Raw genomic sequence first — 18,628 nt, forward strand, 5'->3', positions numbered from 1 at the left:
GCAAGTTAGTAAAATCATCAAATTGACTAGGTGCAGACGGACTGGCAGTTTTTCACAGTTGCCAATCATCTTAGCTACAGGCATAAATATAACTGTACAGGATGAATTTTGTACAGTAGTAATTGCCTAATGACTTGGAACTTGTAAATGTGGCAAGACAGAGGGTCTTGGGTTCCATTATGGAAAAGATTATGGACGAAGCGAGACAAAGTAAGATAATCCAAGACCTGAAGGAAAAACTGACTCTTGGTGACTAAGTCAGTGGATTGGGCTTTGATTTGACATCTCAATTGAAATATGGCATCTCTCTGTGCCAGCTGCTGACTGTCATGGCCCTGAGTCAGTGGTTTTCCCTGGGGAGCACGGGCTGTGGATTCAGTCATACTATTTCCTCTGGCACAAGTCCCGAGCTGTAACAAAAATCTCACTGTGCAAGTCAGAACCGAGCGCTGTCTGCACAGGCTGGAAGTTCCGTGTAGCATGAACATAGTGGCCACTTGGTCATTTACTGTGAACAGCACGAGGGCTCCGTCAGTTCCAATCAGAAGAGTAGAATCGAGGCTGATGCAAATGAAAACAAGTCAAGAAAAGGACAGCTAAGTGGATTTATAGGAAATAACTCAGTAGGTCTTTAGATCAATCATGCAGGTTACAAACTATATTATAACCATAAGTATACTGTTTTAATAAGTGGTGACATTTTATTATTATGAAAGTTACAAGTTTTGGCATTATTATTATCTAAGTAACAAAAAATGTAGGAAGAATAAAGGCACTAGATTATAATAAAGTTTACCAATTTAAAATCTGAGTTATTAGGAAATTAATTTTTCAAATTTTAATCACCTATAAATATAAATAATGACATGAATATAATAGCATTGTTTAAAAGATGAAATGAGCCTTGGAATCTAATAGCATATGTAGTATAGGGTTCATAATCAATGAGTCTTGCTGTAACAGTTAATAAACACATAACATATGAATATATTTATAATGATTTTAAAAATTTAACATTAAATAATAAAGCCTGTCTCATAATTTTATGTTACAACAGACTGTTGAGGCACTTGTAAATCCATGTAGTTTGAGACATTCTCTGATATTTGAAAATTCATGTGTTCATCTAAACCTAGTTTTAGGACATGGTATAGACACGTGGGAAGGGAAGCAGTGTTATATACAATTATCAGTTCTTAGAAGGTCTCTTCAGTGGCAGACACTAAATCTCCACTGGAGCGTTCAAGGAATTTTTTCATTGTGTTTCAGGTCTCATTGTTTCTCTGGATTCTTTTGTTCTTGCATGTGACTGTCCATCTGAAGTAGCACCACTTTAAAGAAAAGGATACCTGTCCCCTCATAAAGTTGTTCCTTGGCAACCAGCCGACTCGGAGTGTCTGTTTTTGGATTCTCTTCCTTCCGTTCATCTACTTGTCTTTTTTTCCTCCTGCCAACACTTCTTGGTTACTACAGCTTTAGATTGTTTCTAAATCAGGTAATGTCAGTTCTACAACTTTGTTACTCTCCCTCAGTTTTGCACTCATTATTGTTGACCTCTGTAAATTGTCAAGTCAGCTTATCATCCTTACCAACTAGGTTACTGTGATTCTGGTTGGTGCAGTTTTGAATCCATAGATCAAATCAAGAACAACTGATGGGCCCAGCACGGTAGTCTAGCAGCTAAAGTCCTCACCTTGAACGCACCGGGATCCCATATGGACGCCGGTTCTAATCCCGGCAGCTCCACTTCCCATCCAGCTCCCTGCTTGTGACCTGGGAAAGAAGTCAAGGTGGCCCAAGGCCTTGGGACCCTGCACCGGTGTGGGAGACCTGGAGGAAGTTCCTGGCTCCTGGCTTTGGATTGGTGCAGCACCGGCCATTGTGGTCACTTGGGGAGTGAATCATTGGACGAAGATCTTCCTCTCTGTCTCTCCTCCTCTCTGTATATCTGACTTTGCAATAAAAATAAATAAAATCTTTAAAAAAAAAAAAGAAGAGCTGACATTCTTGATTGTGTTGCAACTTCCTGTGCGGCAGCGTGGCTTGTCATTCCGCTTACTCTGATTGAGTTCTTCGATTTCTCCCCATCTCTCATGGAGTTTTGCTAATGTAGCTCTTGTATATATTTTACTGAATCTATTACTGCTAAGTGTTTCATTTCTGGGGATGCTAACAGAAACTATATTGCCTTTAGAATTTTAGCTCCCACTTGTTTATTACAAGTATGTGGGAAAACAATTGGATTTTATACTAATTTTATAGTATAAAATTCTTAGTTCCAATTTTTTAAAAAATTGCATTGGTCTGTATACGTGGATAATTTCATCTGCAGATAAAGCTAGTTTTATTTCTTCCTGTTCCTCCTGACTCAGTTCTGGGAAGGAATGATGGAGTGACAATCCTACCTCACTGGACTTTTGCATCCATCTAATGTCTCCTCGTTAGGTGGCGTGTTGACTTATACGTGTTTTGAATATGTTCTTCAACTTGAACACATTCCTTTATGGTCGTAGTTTGCTGGAGGTTCACATTAAACAGATGTTTAATTTTGTCAAATTCTTTTAATATAGCTATTGACATTATTATGTGTTTTTTCTTTAATCTGTTGACATGATGCTCTAAAACTCAAGTCTTTTTCTTAGTTAGCCTGGGTTACCTTATCAATTTTGTTGGTCTTCCCAAAGAACTGACTTTGATTCTATTAATTTTCTCTTTTTTCCTGGTTTTAATTTTTATTTCTTCTCTAATTTTTACTACTTTTCTTCTGCTTACTTTGAATTTCACTTGCTTTTCTTTTTCTAATCTACTAGCATGGAAGCTTAGCTTACTGACTTTAGAGTTTTCTTCTTTTAAATTATGTGTGTTCAATGTTACATATTTCCTGTAAGTGCCACTTTCACTACTTCAGATGCTCATCAATCGGTGTGTCCTTTTTACACTTCTTAAAGTACTCACTTCTCAGGCCTGCTGTGGTAGCCTACTGGCTAAAGTCCTCACCTTGCATGTGCAGGATCCCATATGGGCACCGGTTCCAAACCTGGCGGCCCCTCTTCCCATCCAGCTCCCTGCTTGTGGCCTGGGAAAGCAGCTGAGGACGGCCCAAAGCCTTCGGACCCTGCATCCACGTGGGGGACCTGGAAGAAACTCCTGGCTCTTGGTTTCAGATCGGCTGAGCTCTGGCCGTTGTGGTCACTTGGGGGGTGAATCAAGGGACAGAAGATCTTCCTCTCTGTCTCTCCTCCTCTCTATATATCTGACTTTCCAGTAAAGATAAATAAGTAAAAAAAAAAATGCTCACATCTCAGTGTTGAAAGAATGTTAGTCACTTTCTCAGACAGTGGTGGGTTTAGGCCGGTGGAGAAGCCTCCTGGGTTCAGTGAGGCCTGCCTCACTGCGATTGAGACAGAAAACACCTGAGCTTTGTGGACCTAGTAGGCTCTCCCGTTGCTCTGAGAACTTGGGGTGCCTACTTCCGTTTTCTGTTTTAGTGAGATAGATTGTCTGATAACTCATTTCCATTCAGGTGAGGTGTTGACAAAAGCCCACTATCTGCTAATAGTTATTATGACCTGCAATCTATTAGGCCAATAGAGATGTCTAATGCTACACTCACGGTATATAATGGATTCATTCACCAGCAACAGCGAAAACAAACAAACTCAATGAGGCAAATGTCTTCCTCTGAGTTGGCCTTCCCAAGCCAGGGTGCCTGAGTATAAAGCCCGATTGTGTTCCCAGGATGCCTGATTTACATTTTTTTCCTAAGCACTGGGCAAACCTGACAGCGAAGTAGGGCCAGCAGTTGAGCTAATAATTGAACCTGTGCGACATTTTAAAGACGGATTCAAGCTCTCAATAATTCCGCGGTGGGAGAGGCATCGGGTCAGCATGTTCCTGGTATGTGTGTTGCCGGTTGTCTGTGTGTGTATGTGTGTGTGTGTGTCTGTTTTCAACGACAGCCATGTCCATGAGTCTCCAGGGCCAAAGCTCATCTTAAACCGCCTGTTGTTTGTTTGCAGGTGGAGCACCAGTACTCCCACAAGTTCACGGTCGTGGTGTTACGTGCCACCAGAGTGACAAAGGGTGCCTTCGGGGATATGCGTAAGTGCGTTCTTGCTTTACTGTCAAAATGGCTCTGCGGTTTGCTTGGCTTGCTCTGGTTCCTTGAGAGCAAGGGGCTGTCCCTTCCTCAAATGTGGTTTTCTCTGTGTAGCTCTTGGAGTGACAGAATTCCGACCAGCGTTCTGACGCAGCGTGCTGTCAGAACCACACTTCCCCAAGGCTGTCCATGAGCTGTGAACACTTGCAGTCACACAAAAGGACTGTCACGTGACATATAGATTTCTGGAATTCGGAGAGTTTCTGTGTGATTCTATTTTGAGAAGAGTGCTGAGTCAAGGCCTCGACAGGCCGGAAGTGATTATGTATAGGGTTAGAACAGGCGGCCGCCCTTCTCGCGCCTTCGCATGCGCAGTGTGTGAGGAGTGGCTGGAGAAGCTAGTCCATGCCCGAGACTCAGAGCTACAGCCTGAGGTCAGAGGTCACTGTTGCATTAACTGCTTGGCAGACTTTGTCATGCTTTAAGAAAGTTTCCTTTGTTAATCTTACAGTTCAGATGACTAGGTTCATGGAGGTGGAATTGCAAAGAAAATGGGTGAATATCATGATGATAAATTTGGTGAACCTTTAGAGTATTGCCAAAGTACAGAAATGGGGGTTTTAACTCCCCAAATGTGTCTCACAGAAAGAAAGGGATTGTGATTTCTCAGTAGGGGAAATGAGGAAGGAGTTGAAAGTAGCCAAAGGGGCGTATCCCAAGCAGGGAGGAGAGCAGGTGCGCCTGGGGGCTGGAGCCACCCGTGCTGCCCAGGTGCAGCGCCAGGATGTGACAGGAGGACAAAGACCCGCGAGGACCGGGGCTAGCCCTGAGACTAAGAGCAAGTGGGGTGACTGGATCTTCATATCAGGAAGGCTTTGGCTGTTCTGTGCTTGTCAGACTGGTGGGGTGTGAAATGTGACAAATAGCTTGAGTTTGTTTCCAAGGAGCAAGAGGGACTGGAGCTTGTAATGGCTGGGGAAGGCCCCTGCGCAGGGAGGAGGTGCGCTCTGCTCCAGCCTTCCGGGACTACAGGGTATGCAGCAGGGGGGAAGCCGGGAAGTGAGGGCAAAAGGAGAGGTGAGTTCGCAGAGCCGGGGCCTCCATGGGAGCAAGGGTAGCGCTCAGAGCTCTGTGTCCTGAGCTCCAGCTCAGACATGACCCCTCCTTGGCGGAGGCTTCCTCGGGCTATTCCTACTTCGGTTTCATGATACCTTGAGTTTTCTTCATTGAAAGAAGTCATTTCCCCTTGAACTTGAGCAAAGCCACAGACAGGTCTTACAGCCAGAAAGGCCACACTGTTAGAAAAGCCACACACTAGGTCACCAACTGCCCAGGCTTGCAAAAGAGAGGCCTAATTTGCCTTTATCAACAAAGCACTAGTTAGCAGCAGCTCTGGTTCCTGCGCCTTCCTTGTTGAGTTCTGTCCAAGTTCAGGGCTTGGCTGCTCAGGAGGAACCTCAGGCCGAGCGCTGTGGCGCTCCGAGGCTCAGGTGCGTCGTGGGGTTACCTTCCTCCCAGGTAGTACAGTGCAGTAGGACTGTCTCAGGTGGGAGTCAGTTGGCAGGGTGAAAGGGAGCCATGCTGTGCGTGTGGCACACTGCTTGAGAAATGAGGAGCGACCTTGAGCTGTCCGCATTCTGAGGCACTTGGTGCTGTCGGTGGGGAATTTGAGCTGTGTAGGTCAGTGTTAGTAACAGAGGTTATGCAGTAAGCCCAGGCAGGGGCATTTGCAGCCCTTCTTCAAAGATATAGAACAGGCCTGTGAATCCAAGAGAGGCTGGAGCAGGGTGTGTGACGTGCAGGCCACTCGGCCCAGGCAGCCTCCGCTGCAGCCCCTGTGCGTGGGCACTTGCCTGTACTCCCAGCTCGCTGCTTCGTCTTGGTGACGTGAGGATTCGGACCTACATGAGGTGGCTTCCAGTGGTTGGTACTTAACTAGATGTAAAAGATAATGTAAATGGTGAAGTCCCTTCACGTGCCTGGAAGATAGTAAGTGCCCAGGCAACGTGACTGGTTCTTATTAACGTGACTTCACCCGTCAACATAAAAAGATATTTATTTCTTGAACAGTATCTTTACTTGACCCAAAGACTCCTTTTTTTTTTTTTTTCCAGCAATCTGTGCCCTGGCATAACTCTGTTTTTTTTTTTTTTTTAAAGATTTTATTATTATTGGAAAGCCGGATATACAGAGAGGAGGAGAGACAGAGAGGAAGATCTTCCATCCGATGTTTCACTCCCCAAGTGAGCCGCAACGGGCCGGTACGCGCCAATCCGATGCCGGGAACCAGGAACTGCCTCCAGGTCTCCCACACCAATGCAGGGTCCCAATGCATTGGGCCGTCCTCGACAGCTTTCCCAGGCCACAAGCAGGGAGCTGGATGGGAAGTGGAGCTGCCGGGATTAGAACCGGTGCCCATATGGGATCCCGGGGCTTTCAAGGCGAGGACTTTAGCCACTAGGCCATGCTGCCGGGTCCATAACTCTGTTTCTTAACTTGGAGACAAGAGATTGTCATTCCGAATTTCTGTGTTGAGCAAGTTGTTGCACCCTTCCCTGTCAGCTTGAGATAACCAGGAGGTAGAATGGTGCCCCGCTGGTAAGCTTGCTGAGAGGCCTGGGCGCAGTTCCCTCCGGCAGGTGTCCCAGTTGCCTTTAGCACTTGCTGTGTCGCAGGGCTATCATGTGCTTGTGACACAGGGCCGTGGCTTGCCCGTTTCCTGAAGAGTTAGTGTTGAGCCCCAAGTCTGCCACGGTAGCAAGAACTCAGGGAATATTGAATTGATTAGTGGAATACAGGAATGTATAGCTATTACTTTGTTTTTAAAGATTTCTTCATTTATTGCCTTACTACAAAAAAATTAAAAAATAAATTTATAATCTATGTTTTGGTATATTACAAATGGCTCTGGTATTTCTGTCCACTATTAACTAGATTTTTTCCCAAGGTTCAACGTACGTAAAATTATAATACTCTTGGATTGATTTAGCAAATATTTCCTTAGATGAATTATGCTGTCAAATTCTTACTTTTATTAATGATAAAAGTATAGGCTACTGGCTTATAGCTACTTTCTTCCTTATAGTATTTTTTTCTGCTTTAAATTAGTCTTTAGGTTTTGATTGTGCATGAGCTTTAGTTTACTGTCAGTTTTGGAATTTTTTTCAGTATATGCCTAAATTTTTAAAAATTCTGAGTAAAATTAAATTATTTCTCAATGGAGTCTTCATGGGAGATAATTTCAGAATGAGTCAAGTGTATCACATGTTTACTCTGTATCTCATATTTTGTGTTTTCTGTGTAATATAGAAGTGTGATGTGTTGGGAGCACTTCAGTTCCTCATTCACTTTGAACATGGTGCAGTTTATAAAATCAACAAATAATCCTTTCCCTATTTCAGTTACACTAGAAGCTCAAATTTGTGTACTAGTGTTTTAGGTCTGATGACTGTGGTAAATAGTATTATTCTGTGATGTGCCCGTTGTTTTGGAGCCACTGAAATACGCACAACTGCGTTCCAATAGCGTGTTCAGCAGTAATGCCTTAAAGGGAGTGATTAAAGTTTGTATTTAAAAGTTAGAAAGAGCTGTTAGGGAAAAGTCAGTATTTCCAGATTAAATTTGGAACTGAGGTTAATAAATGAGAAATATATGCATACAATGACATAAGACTTAGTGAGGGTAATATGGATTTTTTTCTCTAAAACCTTTTTAATACAAAGGGAGAAAATTGGTATGAATAGGTGCATTATGAATGATAAATGCAATTTTTTTGGAGTTGTGGGGAAAGGAAACTGAAAGACTCCAACTGATTGTCCCCTTTGTTTTCCAAGGGAAGTGTGAGTCCTACTTAATTCCTCAACTGAGGAGTAGTGATTATAGCAGGTGACCTGGAAAATGGCAAAAGTTTGGGCAGCCATCTGAAGAATTAAAAAATAATAATAATAATAGAGAAGAATTACTATGCTTTAGACAAAGTTAAGAACTAAAAGGTTATTGAACTAAGCTAAAGTAGCCAATAGCAAATATTCGTTTCTTCTCAGAATTACTTAAATATACATACTTACTTTTAAAATCTAAAGACATGAAAAGCTATTGGACAAACTGATACTTGAGGGGTCCAAGGTCTCTTGGAGATCGGAAGGCATTGCAGTGGTCCGAGTGGGCCACAAGCCACATTGCCTTCCCTTCATCGCCGCCATCCGGGTAAGTCTGCGTGCTCATCAGGCACTGGGAAATGGTCAAGCAGTGGGCAGGCAGGAATACGGCAGAGTTTGGGCTATCTCAGAGGACTCGGTAAAAACTGTATTTCAACGTCAACCGTCAACCGAGTTGAATTTGATAGACTCAGAAAACAATACCAGAGCTCCATTGTGAGGGGGCAGCTGTATTTGCAGGGCAACTGGCTCAGATGCAAACATGGAGTGCCTGAAAGACAGCAAAGCAAAAGGAGACTAGAATTGCCCAAGGAAAATGGGCCAGACAAAAACTCTAGCTTCAGTTGGGGTCCTAAGTACAGGAGTAGACAAGAAACGGACTAAACCACACAATGATTTCGATAAATTATGAGTAAATGTATTCTGTAGAAGGAGCCTCTGTACTCTCTACCTGCCAGGACAGATCTAACTCATCCAGAATTCTTTACAAAAAGTTAAAACACACCAAAGATAAAATCCGGAAGTAAGAAATACCTCTGCAACTTTAGATATGATCTTTAATATAACCAAGAACAATATGTTCCAGAAAGTAGATGACAAACCTTGAGTACTTTTCCAAGGAGCAAGATGTTTATAAAAGATTCGAGTGTAAAATTTAGAAATAAAACATATAATAACTGAAGTTTAAAACTGCGTCTAGGGCCCGGCAGTGTGGCCTAGCAGCTAAAGTCCTCGCCTTGAACGCACCGGGATCCCATATGGACGCCGGTTCTAATCCCGGCAGCTCCACTTCCCATCCAGCTCCCTGCTTGTGGCCTGGGAAAGCAGTTGAAGATGGCCCAAAGCCTTGGGACCCTGCATTGGTGTGGGAGACCTGGAGGAAGTTCCTGGCTCCTGGCTTCAGATTGGCGCAGCACCAGCTGTTGCACTCACTTGGGGAGTGAATCATTGGACGGAAGATCTTCCTCTCTGTCTCTCCTCCTCTCTGTATATCTGACTTTGTAATAAAATAAATAAATCTTTTAAAAAAAAAACTGCATCTAGAGGGATCTACTATAGCTAGGAGTTGGAGAGATCATCGGTGACCCTAAAAACAAAGCCAGAGAAAATATCCATGCTGAAACGGAGAGGACAAAAAGACACACAAAGAAAGAGAGAGAGACTCACTCCCCATGCCTGTGAGACCTGGTGCTAGGCTGGGGCGAGTTGGAAGCCAGGAGGACCACCCCGGTGTGCCATGTGGGAAGCAGGAGCCCATCTGGCTCGGTCGTCCTTGCTGTCTCCCAGCATCTGGATTTGTAGACATCTGGAGTCAAAAACTAGATCCGGGACCTGAGCTCAGGACGCTAGTGTGAGCTGTGGGCATTTTAACCTGCAGGGTGAATGCCTGATTTAAGCTTGTGTTTTTAAATTGTATGTACAAGTTCACTGTGCCCAAGTTTTTAAAAGCGCAGGTTTCCAAGCCCAGGCTGCAGGACGTGATGACACAAGGGTCTTGTATTCTGAATGCACACTTAGATTAGTGAAAGTGGTTAAGGGAATTACATTTGGAGAAACAGTGTTTCAAGTTCCCCTTCATGGGGGCATAGCTATTTAGATTGATGCTTGGAGGGGAAATCATTTTGCTGTTTGTCGTAAAAATCATATTGGAGTACTGATCATCTTTACTTTAAGCAAAGAGTTTAAATCTCTACTGAATGAAATGGGACTGAGGAAGCAGATAAGAAATATTTAAGATAGAATTTGAGGTACGGAGAGGGATGTTTTAGCCCAGAGGGTTAAGCTATCTCGTGCAACAACAGCATGCCATATGAGTGCTCGTCTGAGTCCTGCCCGTTCCACTGCTGGTCCAGCTCCCTACTTAATAATATGCCTGGAGAGCAGCAAGTCCATAGGCCTCTGCCACTCACTTGGGAAACCCAGATGGAGGTCCAGGCTCCTTCAGCCACTTGGGCAGTGAACCAATGGATGAAAGATCCTCTCTCTCTCTCCCTCCCTCCCTCTCTCTCTTTTCTGTCACTCTGCCTTTCAAATCTACCTATCTGTGTATCTGTATGCACAAATGTATACACACACGCACATTCATATATACAAATATGTATGTGTGTGTGTCTAAAGAAATTGGGGTACCGAAGCTGCCATCATTTCCCATCCCAGATCGTGTAGCAGTACTCGGACAGAGCTGGGAGTGAGATCTCTTGTTACTTCAGGAAAGTCACTCCTTAAATCATTGACGTTTATGAGCGAATTTCCAACCACAGAATCGTGAATCTATTTCTGGCGCATGTAGCTTCATGTCCTCTTTATGGGAATATAAAAGACATGTGTGCCACACCCTCAAGCATTTTTGTTTGTCAAGATTTAGATAAAAGAATGGGATGTAAGAGGGTTTCTGCCCACTCACTACAATTCTGCTTCCCCGCCTGTTGGCTGGGGCTGAGCCTGTGACTCAGCCTCTGATTGTCCTGTAGGTGTTACTCACGATGCCATGGAGCAGATATACGGGAGGGAAACAAATTCTTACTTTTGACTCTTTTTTCCCCCTAATGCATTTCTAGGAATTTACCTAAAGGCAGCACTAGACCATGCTGGCAAAATGGGCCCTTCGTGCTCTGTGCAGCTGCCTGTTTTAGCTTTGCTCCCATGCCAACGAGAATGCAGCCCGGAGGTAGAAGGGGACCTGGGTACTGCTTGCATTCCTCTTGCTTTAAAATGCCTTGAAGCTGTTCTTCATCCTGCAGCGTCTGTTACTGCCTCTCTTGTTGCTTAGTTCATCCAGATTAGCACGATGCAGATTGCTGTAGCAAAGTTTCCCACTGACCGGCATCCTTCCGCACCCTAGCTTTGCAGTTCCTGGCTAATGAAAGCAAGAAGAGTAACTAGAGCAATAGTCACTCCAGACCAGCTGCGTAGAATATTGACATTATTTTAAAGTAAAAATAGATGCAAAGGGGCTTGGCGTGGTAGCCCAGTGGCTCAAGTCCTCGCCGTGCATGTGCTGGGATCCCAAGTGAGCGCCAGTTAGTGTCCCGACTGCCTCGCTTCCCCTCTAGCTCCCTGCTTGTGGCCTGGGAAAGCAGTAGAGGGCGGCCCAAAGTCTTGGGACCCTGCACCCACCCAGTCTAGTGGGAGGCCCAGAAGAAGCACCCTGGTTCCTGGCTTCATTATCAACTCAGCTCTGGCTGTTGCAGCCACTTGGGGAGTGAGCCAGTGGATGGAAGATCTTTCAGTCTCTCTTCTCTGTAAATCTGGCTTTCCAACAAAAGTCAATAAATCTTTTAAAATAAATAGATAAACGCTAAGAAATGAAAGTGACTGGCTTCTTCTGCTGTTTTGACACAGAAAGCCGTTGCGCAGCCTTGTTTCCATGATGCGTTCCTTATCTCGTCTGAGTTCTAGTATGCTGGAACGCATGACTTGTTGAGGATCTGAGCAGGCTGGGCAGCCCCCCGTCTCCCTGCTGGGCTCACGCGGCTCCAGCCTGCTCAGCTCTTCCTTATCTGGTTCTTCCCAACGAACCATGCCTTTCTGCTTTCTCTTCCTTGTTTGGGCCAAAAAAGACCTCTCCCTCCTCTTACTCCAACATTCAAACGGAGATCTAGTTTCAAAAGACAGTTCCTCCCCCCACCCCCCGGAGGCCTGACCTCATTTTTGTGCAATCATCCGAGTGACTGAGTGACTAGTCAGCGGCATAGTGTACCTGCTTGTCTCCAGGTTACCTGGCCTCTAAAATTAGATATTAGCATTTGACTCACTTCCATAATTTGGATCTGCTGTTTGGGGCTTGGCCTGCTATCAAAGCCGCATTGCCCTTTGACGGGCAGTTCCTGGCATGTGGTGGGCACTCACATATTTGGTGAGTGAGTGAACGGTGTTTACCATCTGCGTGCCTCCCCTTCCCACGCACTTCATGTGTTTCAGATTGACTTTCACTTGGCTTGGCTTTCTCTGGCATTTCTGGGAAACAGATAAACAAGAGCCTTGGCCCCATGAGAGTGAACTGGTCTTATAGGCGAGGCAGGCTATGCATTTTTCACTTAATCTGAAGAGTCCATTGAACAATGCCCTTGAAGTCACGTATTTCCCCACTTGCTCTGCCCAACCTGTCCCTTTGTTGCCTGCTGCAATCCTGAGGGCTGCAGAGTTGAGGGACTCTCAGGGCAGAGCCACAGCCTCTGGTTGCCGTGTGGCTGTTACCTCGCAGCCTGTCCTTTGCTCCTTGGGCCCTGCTCCCCTTGCCATGCTTCCTACTCAGACTTCCTATTTGCAGTTGGTCTTCTGTGGGTCGGCTGAGAGATGCCGTGCTGGCATCAGTAAGAGCTGCAGTTGTCCCTTCTGCGTGTCTAAAACAGGACACCAAAAGTGCCTCCAGAAGATGGCCCACTCGACTGGCTACCAGCATGGGTTCCTGGTTCCACTGCAGCTCTGCAGGTGGTGCTCGGGGCCGTGAGGACCAGAGGTCTGCATGCTCACCAGAGGTCCCCACATCTGAACTCTCTTTTGAGAGCTACTGCCCAGGCTCAATGATGCATGAGCTCTTGGCTGGGAAATCTAAGAAAAGATGATCCCAACTGCTGGTGCCTCTCTAGCAGAGCTTCCCACTTTTAAGAAAAAAAAAAAATAAAAACAGTTAAAAAGATAAATCTGATGACTGTGTAGCAGGATCTAGAAATATTCTATGAGGGCTGGTGATTACCCTGACGGACCAGTACACAGGTGTCCAAGAGCAGGGTTTGCATTTTCTCCGAAGATTAATGAATACGGACACAGTTACCTTTGTGTTGCACTGATGCCTGCGTCCCTCCCTCTCCCTCTTCGCCTCTTCTTTGCCCACCACTTGCTTTGCTCTTACACTGCATTTGCCTCCCTTCCTCCTAACGTCTGTCTCCTTCCACAGCAACCCACTCCTCATGACCTCATTGTAAGGATAGGATGGTGAGGCCATGGGGAGGATGCTCCAGGTTCAGGATCTTGCTCTCTTTACATACTGGCTGTGTGATTTCAGACAGGTGTCTGACGTGTCTAAGAACCTGTGACCGGTGGGAGTCCCAGCACCACTTCCAATTCCGGCTTCCTGCTGACACACATCCTGCAGGAGGAGGTGAAGGCTCCTGTGTTCGGGTCCAGGCCGCCCGTGTGGCGGATGCAGACAGCTCCATGCTCCTGACTTTGCCCTGCCCAGCCTTGGGTGTTGCAGGCATCTAGGGAGTGATTTATGGATGGAAGCTTGCACGCTCTGTCTCTGCACCTCTCCGCCCACCCCCGCCTGTCTTTTATTCTCTCTACCTGTATGGTTCTGCCTTTCAAATAATAAATAAACAGATATTTGAAGGATGGCAATAGCCACAGGGAAAGACATGTTAGAGCATAGTTGTTTTATGTTCAGAAGAATTAGAGACGAGTAGGATGAGATCCTTGCCCTCAATTTATTTATAGTATTGTATGAAAAGAAGGATGTGGAATTTCATTCAGAAATGCAACCTTTGTAGTTGTGAGTTGGTATAAGATTTAGTGGATTCACTGAAGAGAGGTGATCAGTATCTACACTGCATTGATCACCCACTGTGAGTGTATATACATATAGTGAGAAGAAATTTAAATATTTCTTTTATTTGCAGTTTCTTTTTAGGAAAAAAATGTATTTATCTCAAAGTCAGAACAACCAAGAGAAAATCTTTTGTCTGCTACTTCATTCCTCAAATGATCACAATACCTGGGTCTGGGACAGGCCAAAACCTGGAGCCAGGACTCCATCCTGGTCTCCCACAAGGCTGGAAGGGTCCCAAGCACGTAGGCCGTCTTCCATTGCCTTCCCAGCAACATTGGCAGGAAGCCGGATGAGAAATGGAGCAGCTGGGACTCTCACCGGTGTTCCAGTGTGGGAGGCTTCACTTGCTTTGTCACAATGTTGTACCTTGCAGTTGTCCCTATTTCGGTAGACACACATCATCCCCTGACTTGAGGCGACCCTTACATGGGAGAGAAACCACCTGCTGACTGAATACTGCTGCCATCCATCCCTACTGGCTACAGTATGGACGCTGCCCTTCAGGCTTGCTCAGCGTGCAAGCAGTAGAATCGTACAGATCATCCTTACAACTATTCTTTTTGTAATGACTTTCATTATTGTACTTGGTAAACGGAGTAACTGGAATGAGATTTGTAATGCAGAGGGACATCCTGGCCCTGGCATTAGCTCGGTGCGTCACGCTCCACCTGTAGGAGCTGGGCTGGGGTGCTGACTGCTGTGAGGAAAGACGCTCAGGAAGGGTGGGCAGCTTTGGACAAAATCACCCAATCCATGATTTGCCGTGAGGGGGCTTTCTCAATGGGGGGAGCACGCTGTGTATAGCCTGTGGTGTTCCCTCACCGCTGTCCTGTCTCAGTTGTTCCAATTCCCTGGCTGTGGACTCACTGAAACGCATCGCATCCTTGCTCTCTGCAGTTGACACCCCGGATCCCTACGTGGAGCTGTTCATCTCTACAACCCCCGACAGCAGGAAGAGAACAAGACACTTCAACAATGACATCAACCCTGTGTGGAACGAGACCTTTGAGTTCATCTTGGATCCTAACCAGGAAAACGTTCTAGAGGTGAGCAAATTGCGTGGGGGCTGCTGCACTGGTCAGAACTCAAGATGAGAGAGATGCTTGGCATTGTTCCCACGGTGCCTTCCTTCCCCTTGGGCAGGTGCAGCCGGAGGGCTGCTGGGCCACCTGGTAGAGCAGCTCCCACACGGTGCCGCTCAAGCAATGTGCGCCTCAGGGCAATGCTGGAGTGAAGGGGCCTGGGGACACTGGCTTCCTTCCATCGTGCTCTCAAGAGAACAGAGCTTCTGCTGAGCAGAGAAGACACCTCTGAGGGGAGAACAGAGTCACTGTTAATTGCCCTAAAAATAGATTTTTCAAAAAAAAATAGCTGTACCACTTTTCTGCATTTATTGCTTTTTCCTAATCCAAAATAGTGAAGAGATAAAGTCCATTTCTGAAAACAGAGCAATCAAGAAAATAAAACAATAATGATTACTTTCAGAGCAAATGTAGTATTCAGTAGGAAAAGATAAAAATGTTGTTAAACGTTTAATATTGGGAACTCAAACGAGCGCTAATATCATTTGAGAATTTTCATTTTGTAAATGTGATATCTTTAGGCATATTTTCCAGAGATCCTTGGGAATTCTCACCCTTGGGTCTGTGTTTGACCCCATAGATCACACTGATGGATGCCAATTATGTCATGGATGAAACTCTGGGGACGGCGAAGTTCCCTGTGTCCTCTATGAAAGTGGGAGAGGAGAAGGAGGTGCCTTTTATTTTCAATCAGGTAAGTGACAGCTTCCTCAGAGAAACTAATGCTCTCAGACAGTTTGATTTAAAATTTGAAAACTTGTCTTTATAGAATGTTTTGCTTTTTTAAAAAAAATATCGTTCTCTAATTCACTTGCTATTTTAGTCATCGGAATATATTATTCTGCTTCTGCTATCTGTACATTTGACAGAAGTGTTCCACTAAATGCTAACAAGGCACCCGTCTGTTTGCTCCAGATGCTGACAGTGAGGCTGGGCTCTGGCTTTGGGCTGCATTGGCAGGTCTGGTAGAAACGTTTGGGGAGCTAAGGGGGGCAGGAGCTGAGGGGAATGACAGAGGCAGAAGACACTTCAGGAAAAATGTTATTATAAACCTGCCTGCTCTTCTGTTGTAACCAATCTTAACTACTATTTTGATGAACACACGTTGCTACTGTATGTAGTATGATAAATTGGGTCTCACTGGGGGAGTGTGTCTTGCTTGGGTCAAGGCAGTGGAGACCATAGGACACTGTCTTGAGGTCTTTGCTATCTTTCTCTTTCTAGGCACACTGTATTAGGAAAATTGTGATTGATAAGGATTAGTGAAACCTCAGGAAAATTGTTTACTTGGAGAGAACCCATCGATTAATGAATTCTCTGAGAAACTAATTTAGTAGATTAGAGTAAGAAACGTATGAACTTGGTGGGCTATGTTTATGCCCTACACATTAATTTGTCCTTACATTGACTCTTCAGATCCCTCGTCCCACTAACCCACCCACTCCTCACTCTCCCCGCACTCTCTCGGGGTGCTTGGGGACACCCTGAGTGCCTGCTCCCCTGCTTCAGTCTCCCTGGAAATCCTTTGTGGTATCCACTGGGACTGAACTATTCTCACTGTCCCATCTTCCATCTTTCCCCTGTAAACCGGAGTGAACACTGCTTATTCCTGACTACTGGAGTCCTAGATAGCTTATTTCTACTAAGTGAATATACACCTTCTTCAGATAGCAAATGAGACCCAAAGGGCCTCTTCTCAAAGACAGACAGACAGACAGATAGACAGAGATATGTATATGTCTGTACAATGCCCGGAAGAACAATGAACAGAAAGGTTGCTAAGTTCTTCCTCACTTCTTGTCATGTAGGGTGGAGGTGAGGTAGTAGGTGGAAAGGGAGGTGGTGAAAAGAAGCCACACAGGGTGAGACAGGTGTCGGGGATGGATGAAGGGTGCAGTGGACGTCGGAGTGGCTGCGAGGGCTCAGTGTGGCTGTGTGGCAGTGGGTGGTTGTGGATGGTGGTTCACACCCTGCTGTTTAAAGGCAGACTACTTAGCATTTCAGCTTGAGCTCTGCCCCTTGCCCTGTGTCATCCAGGGAAATCACTTAGCTCATGCCACAGTTTGCTCGTTTCTAATAATGGAGCTGATAGCCTATACAGGAGTTGTTGTGGTTAAACAAATTTATCTTGGATTTGAGGAGTTTTGAAAACAGTTCATGGGAAATATTTGAAATTTTTGCATGAATTCTCACATTTTTCACCAAAATGAATTGATTTTTAGTACCATTTACCGTTTTTTGACACACCTTTGTATAACATTTACATAAAATGTATATTGCAGATAACATATTTATGGTTTACTATTAAAATATAAACAGCATATTATTAAAATGTATGTGATCAATGTAACATGGTACATGAAGTTAAGAATGGTAATTTATTAAAAGCAGATGAATGCGATACCCATTTGGATGGACACACTACACACTTTTTCATATTGTTGCCGTGACTGCATGTTCAGAGAAGAGTGGAATTTCAATAGGTAGAACTGTAGATAGGGACACCCAAGGCAGAAGAGCTGGCAAAAGCCTAGAGTCCGGAAAGAGAGCGTGGTGGGGCATGGCGAGTTAACGGGCCGACAGCTGCGTGCTGGTGAGCGCTCTGCAACAGTGTGAAGGTGGGTGAAGGCCTGATCCGCACGCTTTGCCTGTGACGTGTCACTCAGGTGGCCTCGCAGAGAGGAGGTAGGTGAGCACTGGCTGACCTCCCCAGAGTAAAATATTTACCTTCTGCACTCCAGTCCATGACACAAATGCTGATGCTCAGAGCAGATATGGTGAGAAGAAATGCATTTCCTCTTGTGTCATTTCTATGGTTAGGTGTGTGGCTCCTGGGCTCTGAAGGCTTCCACATTGCTGCATTTCTAGTAGCTTACATAATTATGTTCCTTAGTGTGCTTGAGAAAACAGCTGGCCCAACAACCTGTCTTCATTCCCCCAATGTCAACAGCCCTTTGTGGGTTTGTATCTAAAGGATTCATGTGTGAGGTGATAGGGGCAGCTGGAGAACAAGCAGGTGCATGCTGGCTGAGTGGACAGTCCTTGGCCGTCCCGTGGATCAGGTAAGAGGGCCCTGTGTCAGCCCTGCAGCCTCCTGCCCTCATCCCCACCTTCCTGAAGGCACAGTCTTTATTATAAAACATTCATAGGAATTGTGAAAGACGGCATTTTGACAGAGCAGAGACTTGAACAAGCCATGACCCTGTTTGGGGAGATGGAAGCCGCCAGATACGTTAATCAGTGGTACCATGGCTAAACACAAGCAGTGGCAAGTGCCGAGTGCAGCAGAGCAAGACAAGAGGCACGCACAAGCGGGCTTTGGAACACTTATGGAAAACAGAATTAAGAGACAAAATATTTGGTCCAGAAAGTTTGAAATCCACACACAGGTAGGGCCTAAAAATGCTTATGGAAAGTACGTATTATAAAATTAAGAAAAATTATGCATGGGCAGGCATTTAAACAATTGTTCCTTTTCATTTATTAAAAAGAAAATAGAAAAAGTCAGACAGACAACCAGACAGGAAGATACCTTCCGTCATTTGATTGACTCCTGAAATGCTGGTGACAGCTGGGCCCAAGGCTAGCATGGGTGGCAGGGCCCCCACCACTTGAGCCATTAACTTTTGCCTCCCAGGGTACATGTCAGAGGAATGGGGAATTAGAAACAGTGCTGAGGTGTAAGCCTAGTACACCTGTCATGCTGAGCAGCGGCAGGAGGACGGTATGACTGGAGCCAAAC

At 45.3% G+C, this 18,628-nt stretch overlaps 1 protein-coding gene across 1 annotated transcript in view; it reads left to right on the forward strand.

Moving 5' to 3' along the window:
* Window positions 1-18,628, forward strand: part of PLA2G4A (phospholipase A2 group IVA) — an 88,737-nt gene that overhangs the window by 11,410 nt on the left and 58,699 nt on the right. The window contains exons 3-5 of the mRNA XM_004578970.2: window positions 4,020-4,101; window positions 14,702-14,850; window positions 15,467-15,580. Coding sequence (XP_004579027.2) covers window positions 4,020-4,101; window positions 14,702-14,850; window positions 15,467-15,580 — 345 coding nt within the window. The remainder of the gene's footprint in view (window positions 1-4,019; window positions 4,102-14,701; window positions 14,851-15,466; window positions 15,581-18,628) is intronic.

The sequence above is a fragment of the Ochotona princeps genome, chromosome 10, assembly GCF_030435755.1.
Source record: "Ochotona princeps isolate mOchPri1 chromosome 10, mOchPri1.hap1, whole genome shotgun sequence".
Lineage (NCBI taxonomy): Eukaryota > Metazoa > Chordata > Mammalia > Lagomorpha > Ochotonidae > Ochotona > Ochotona princeps.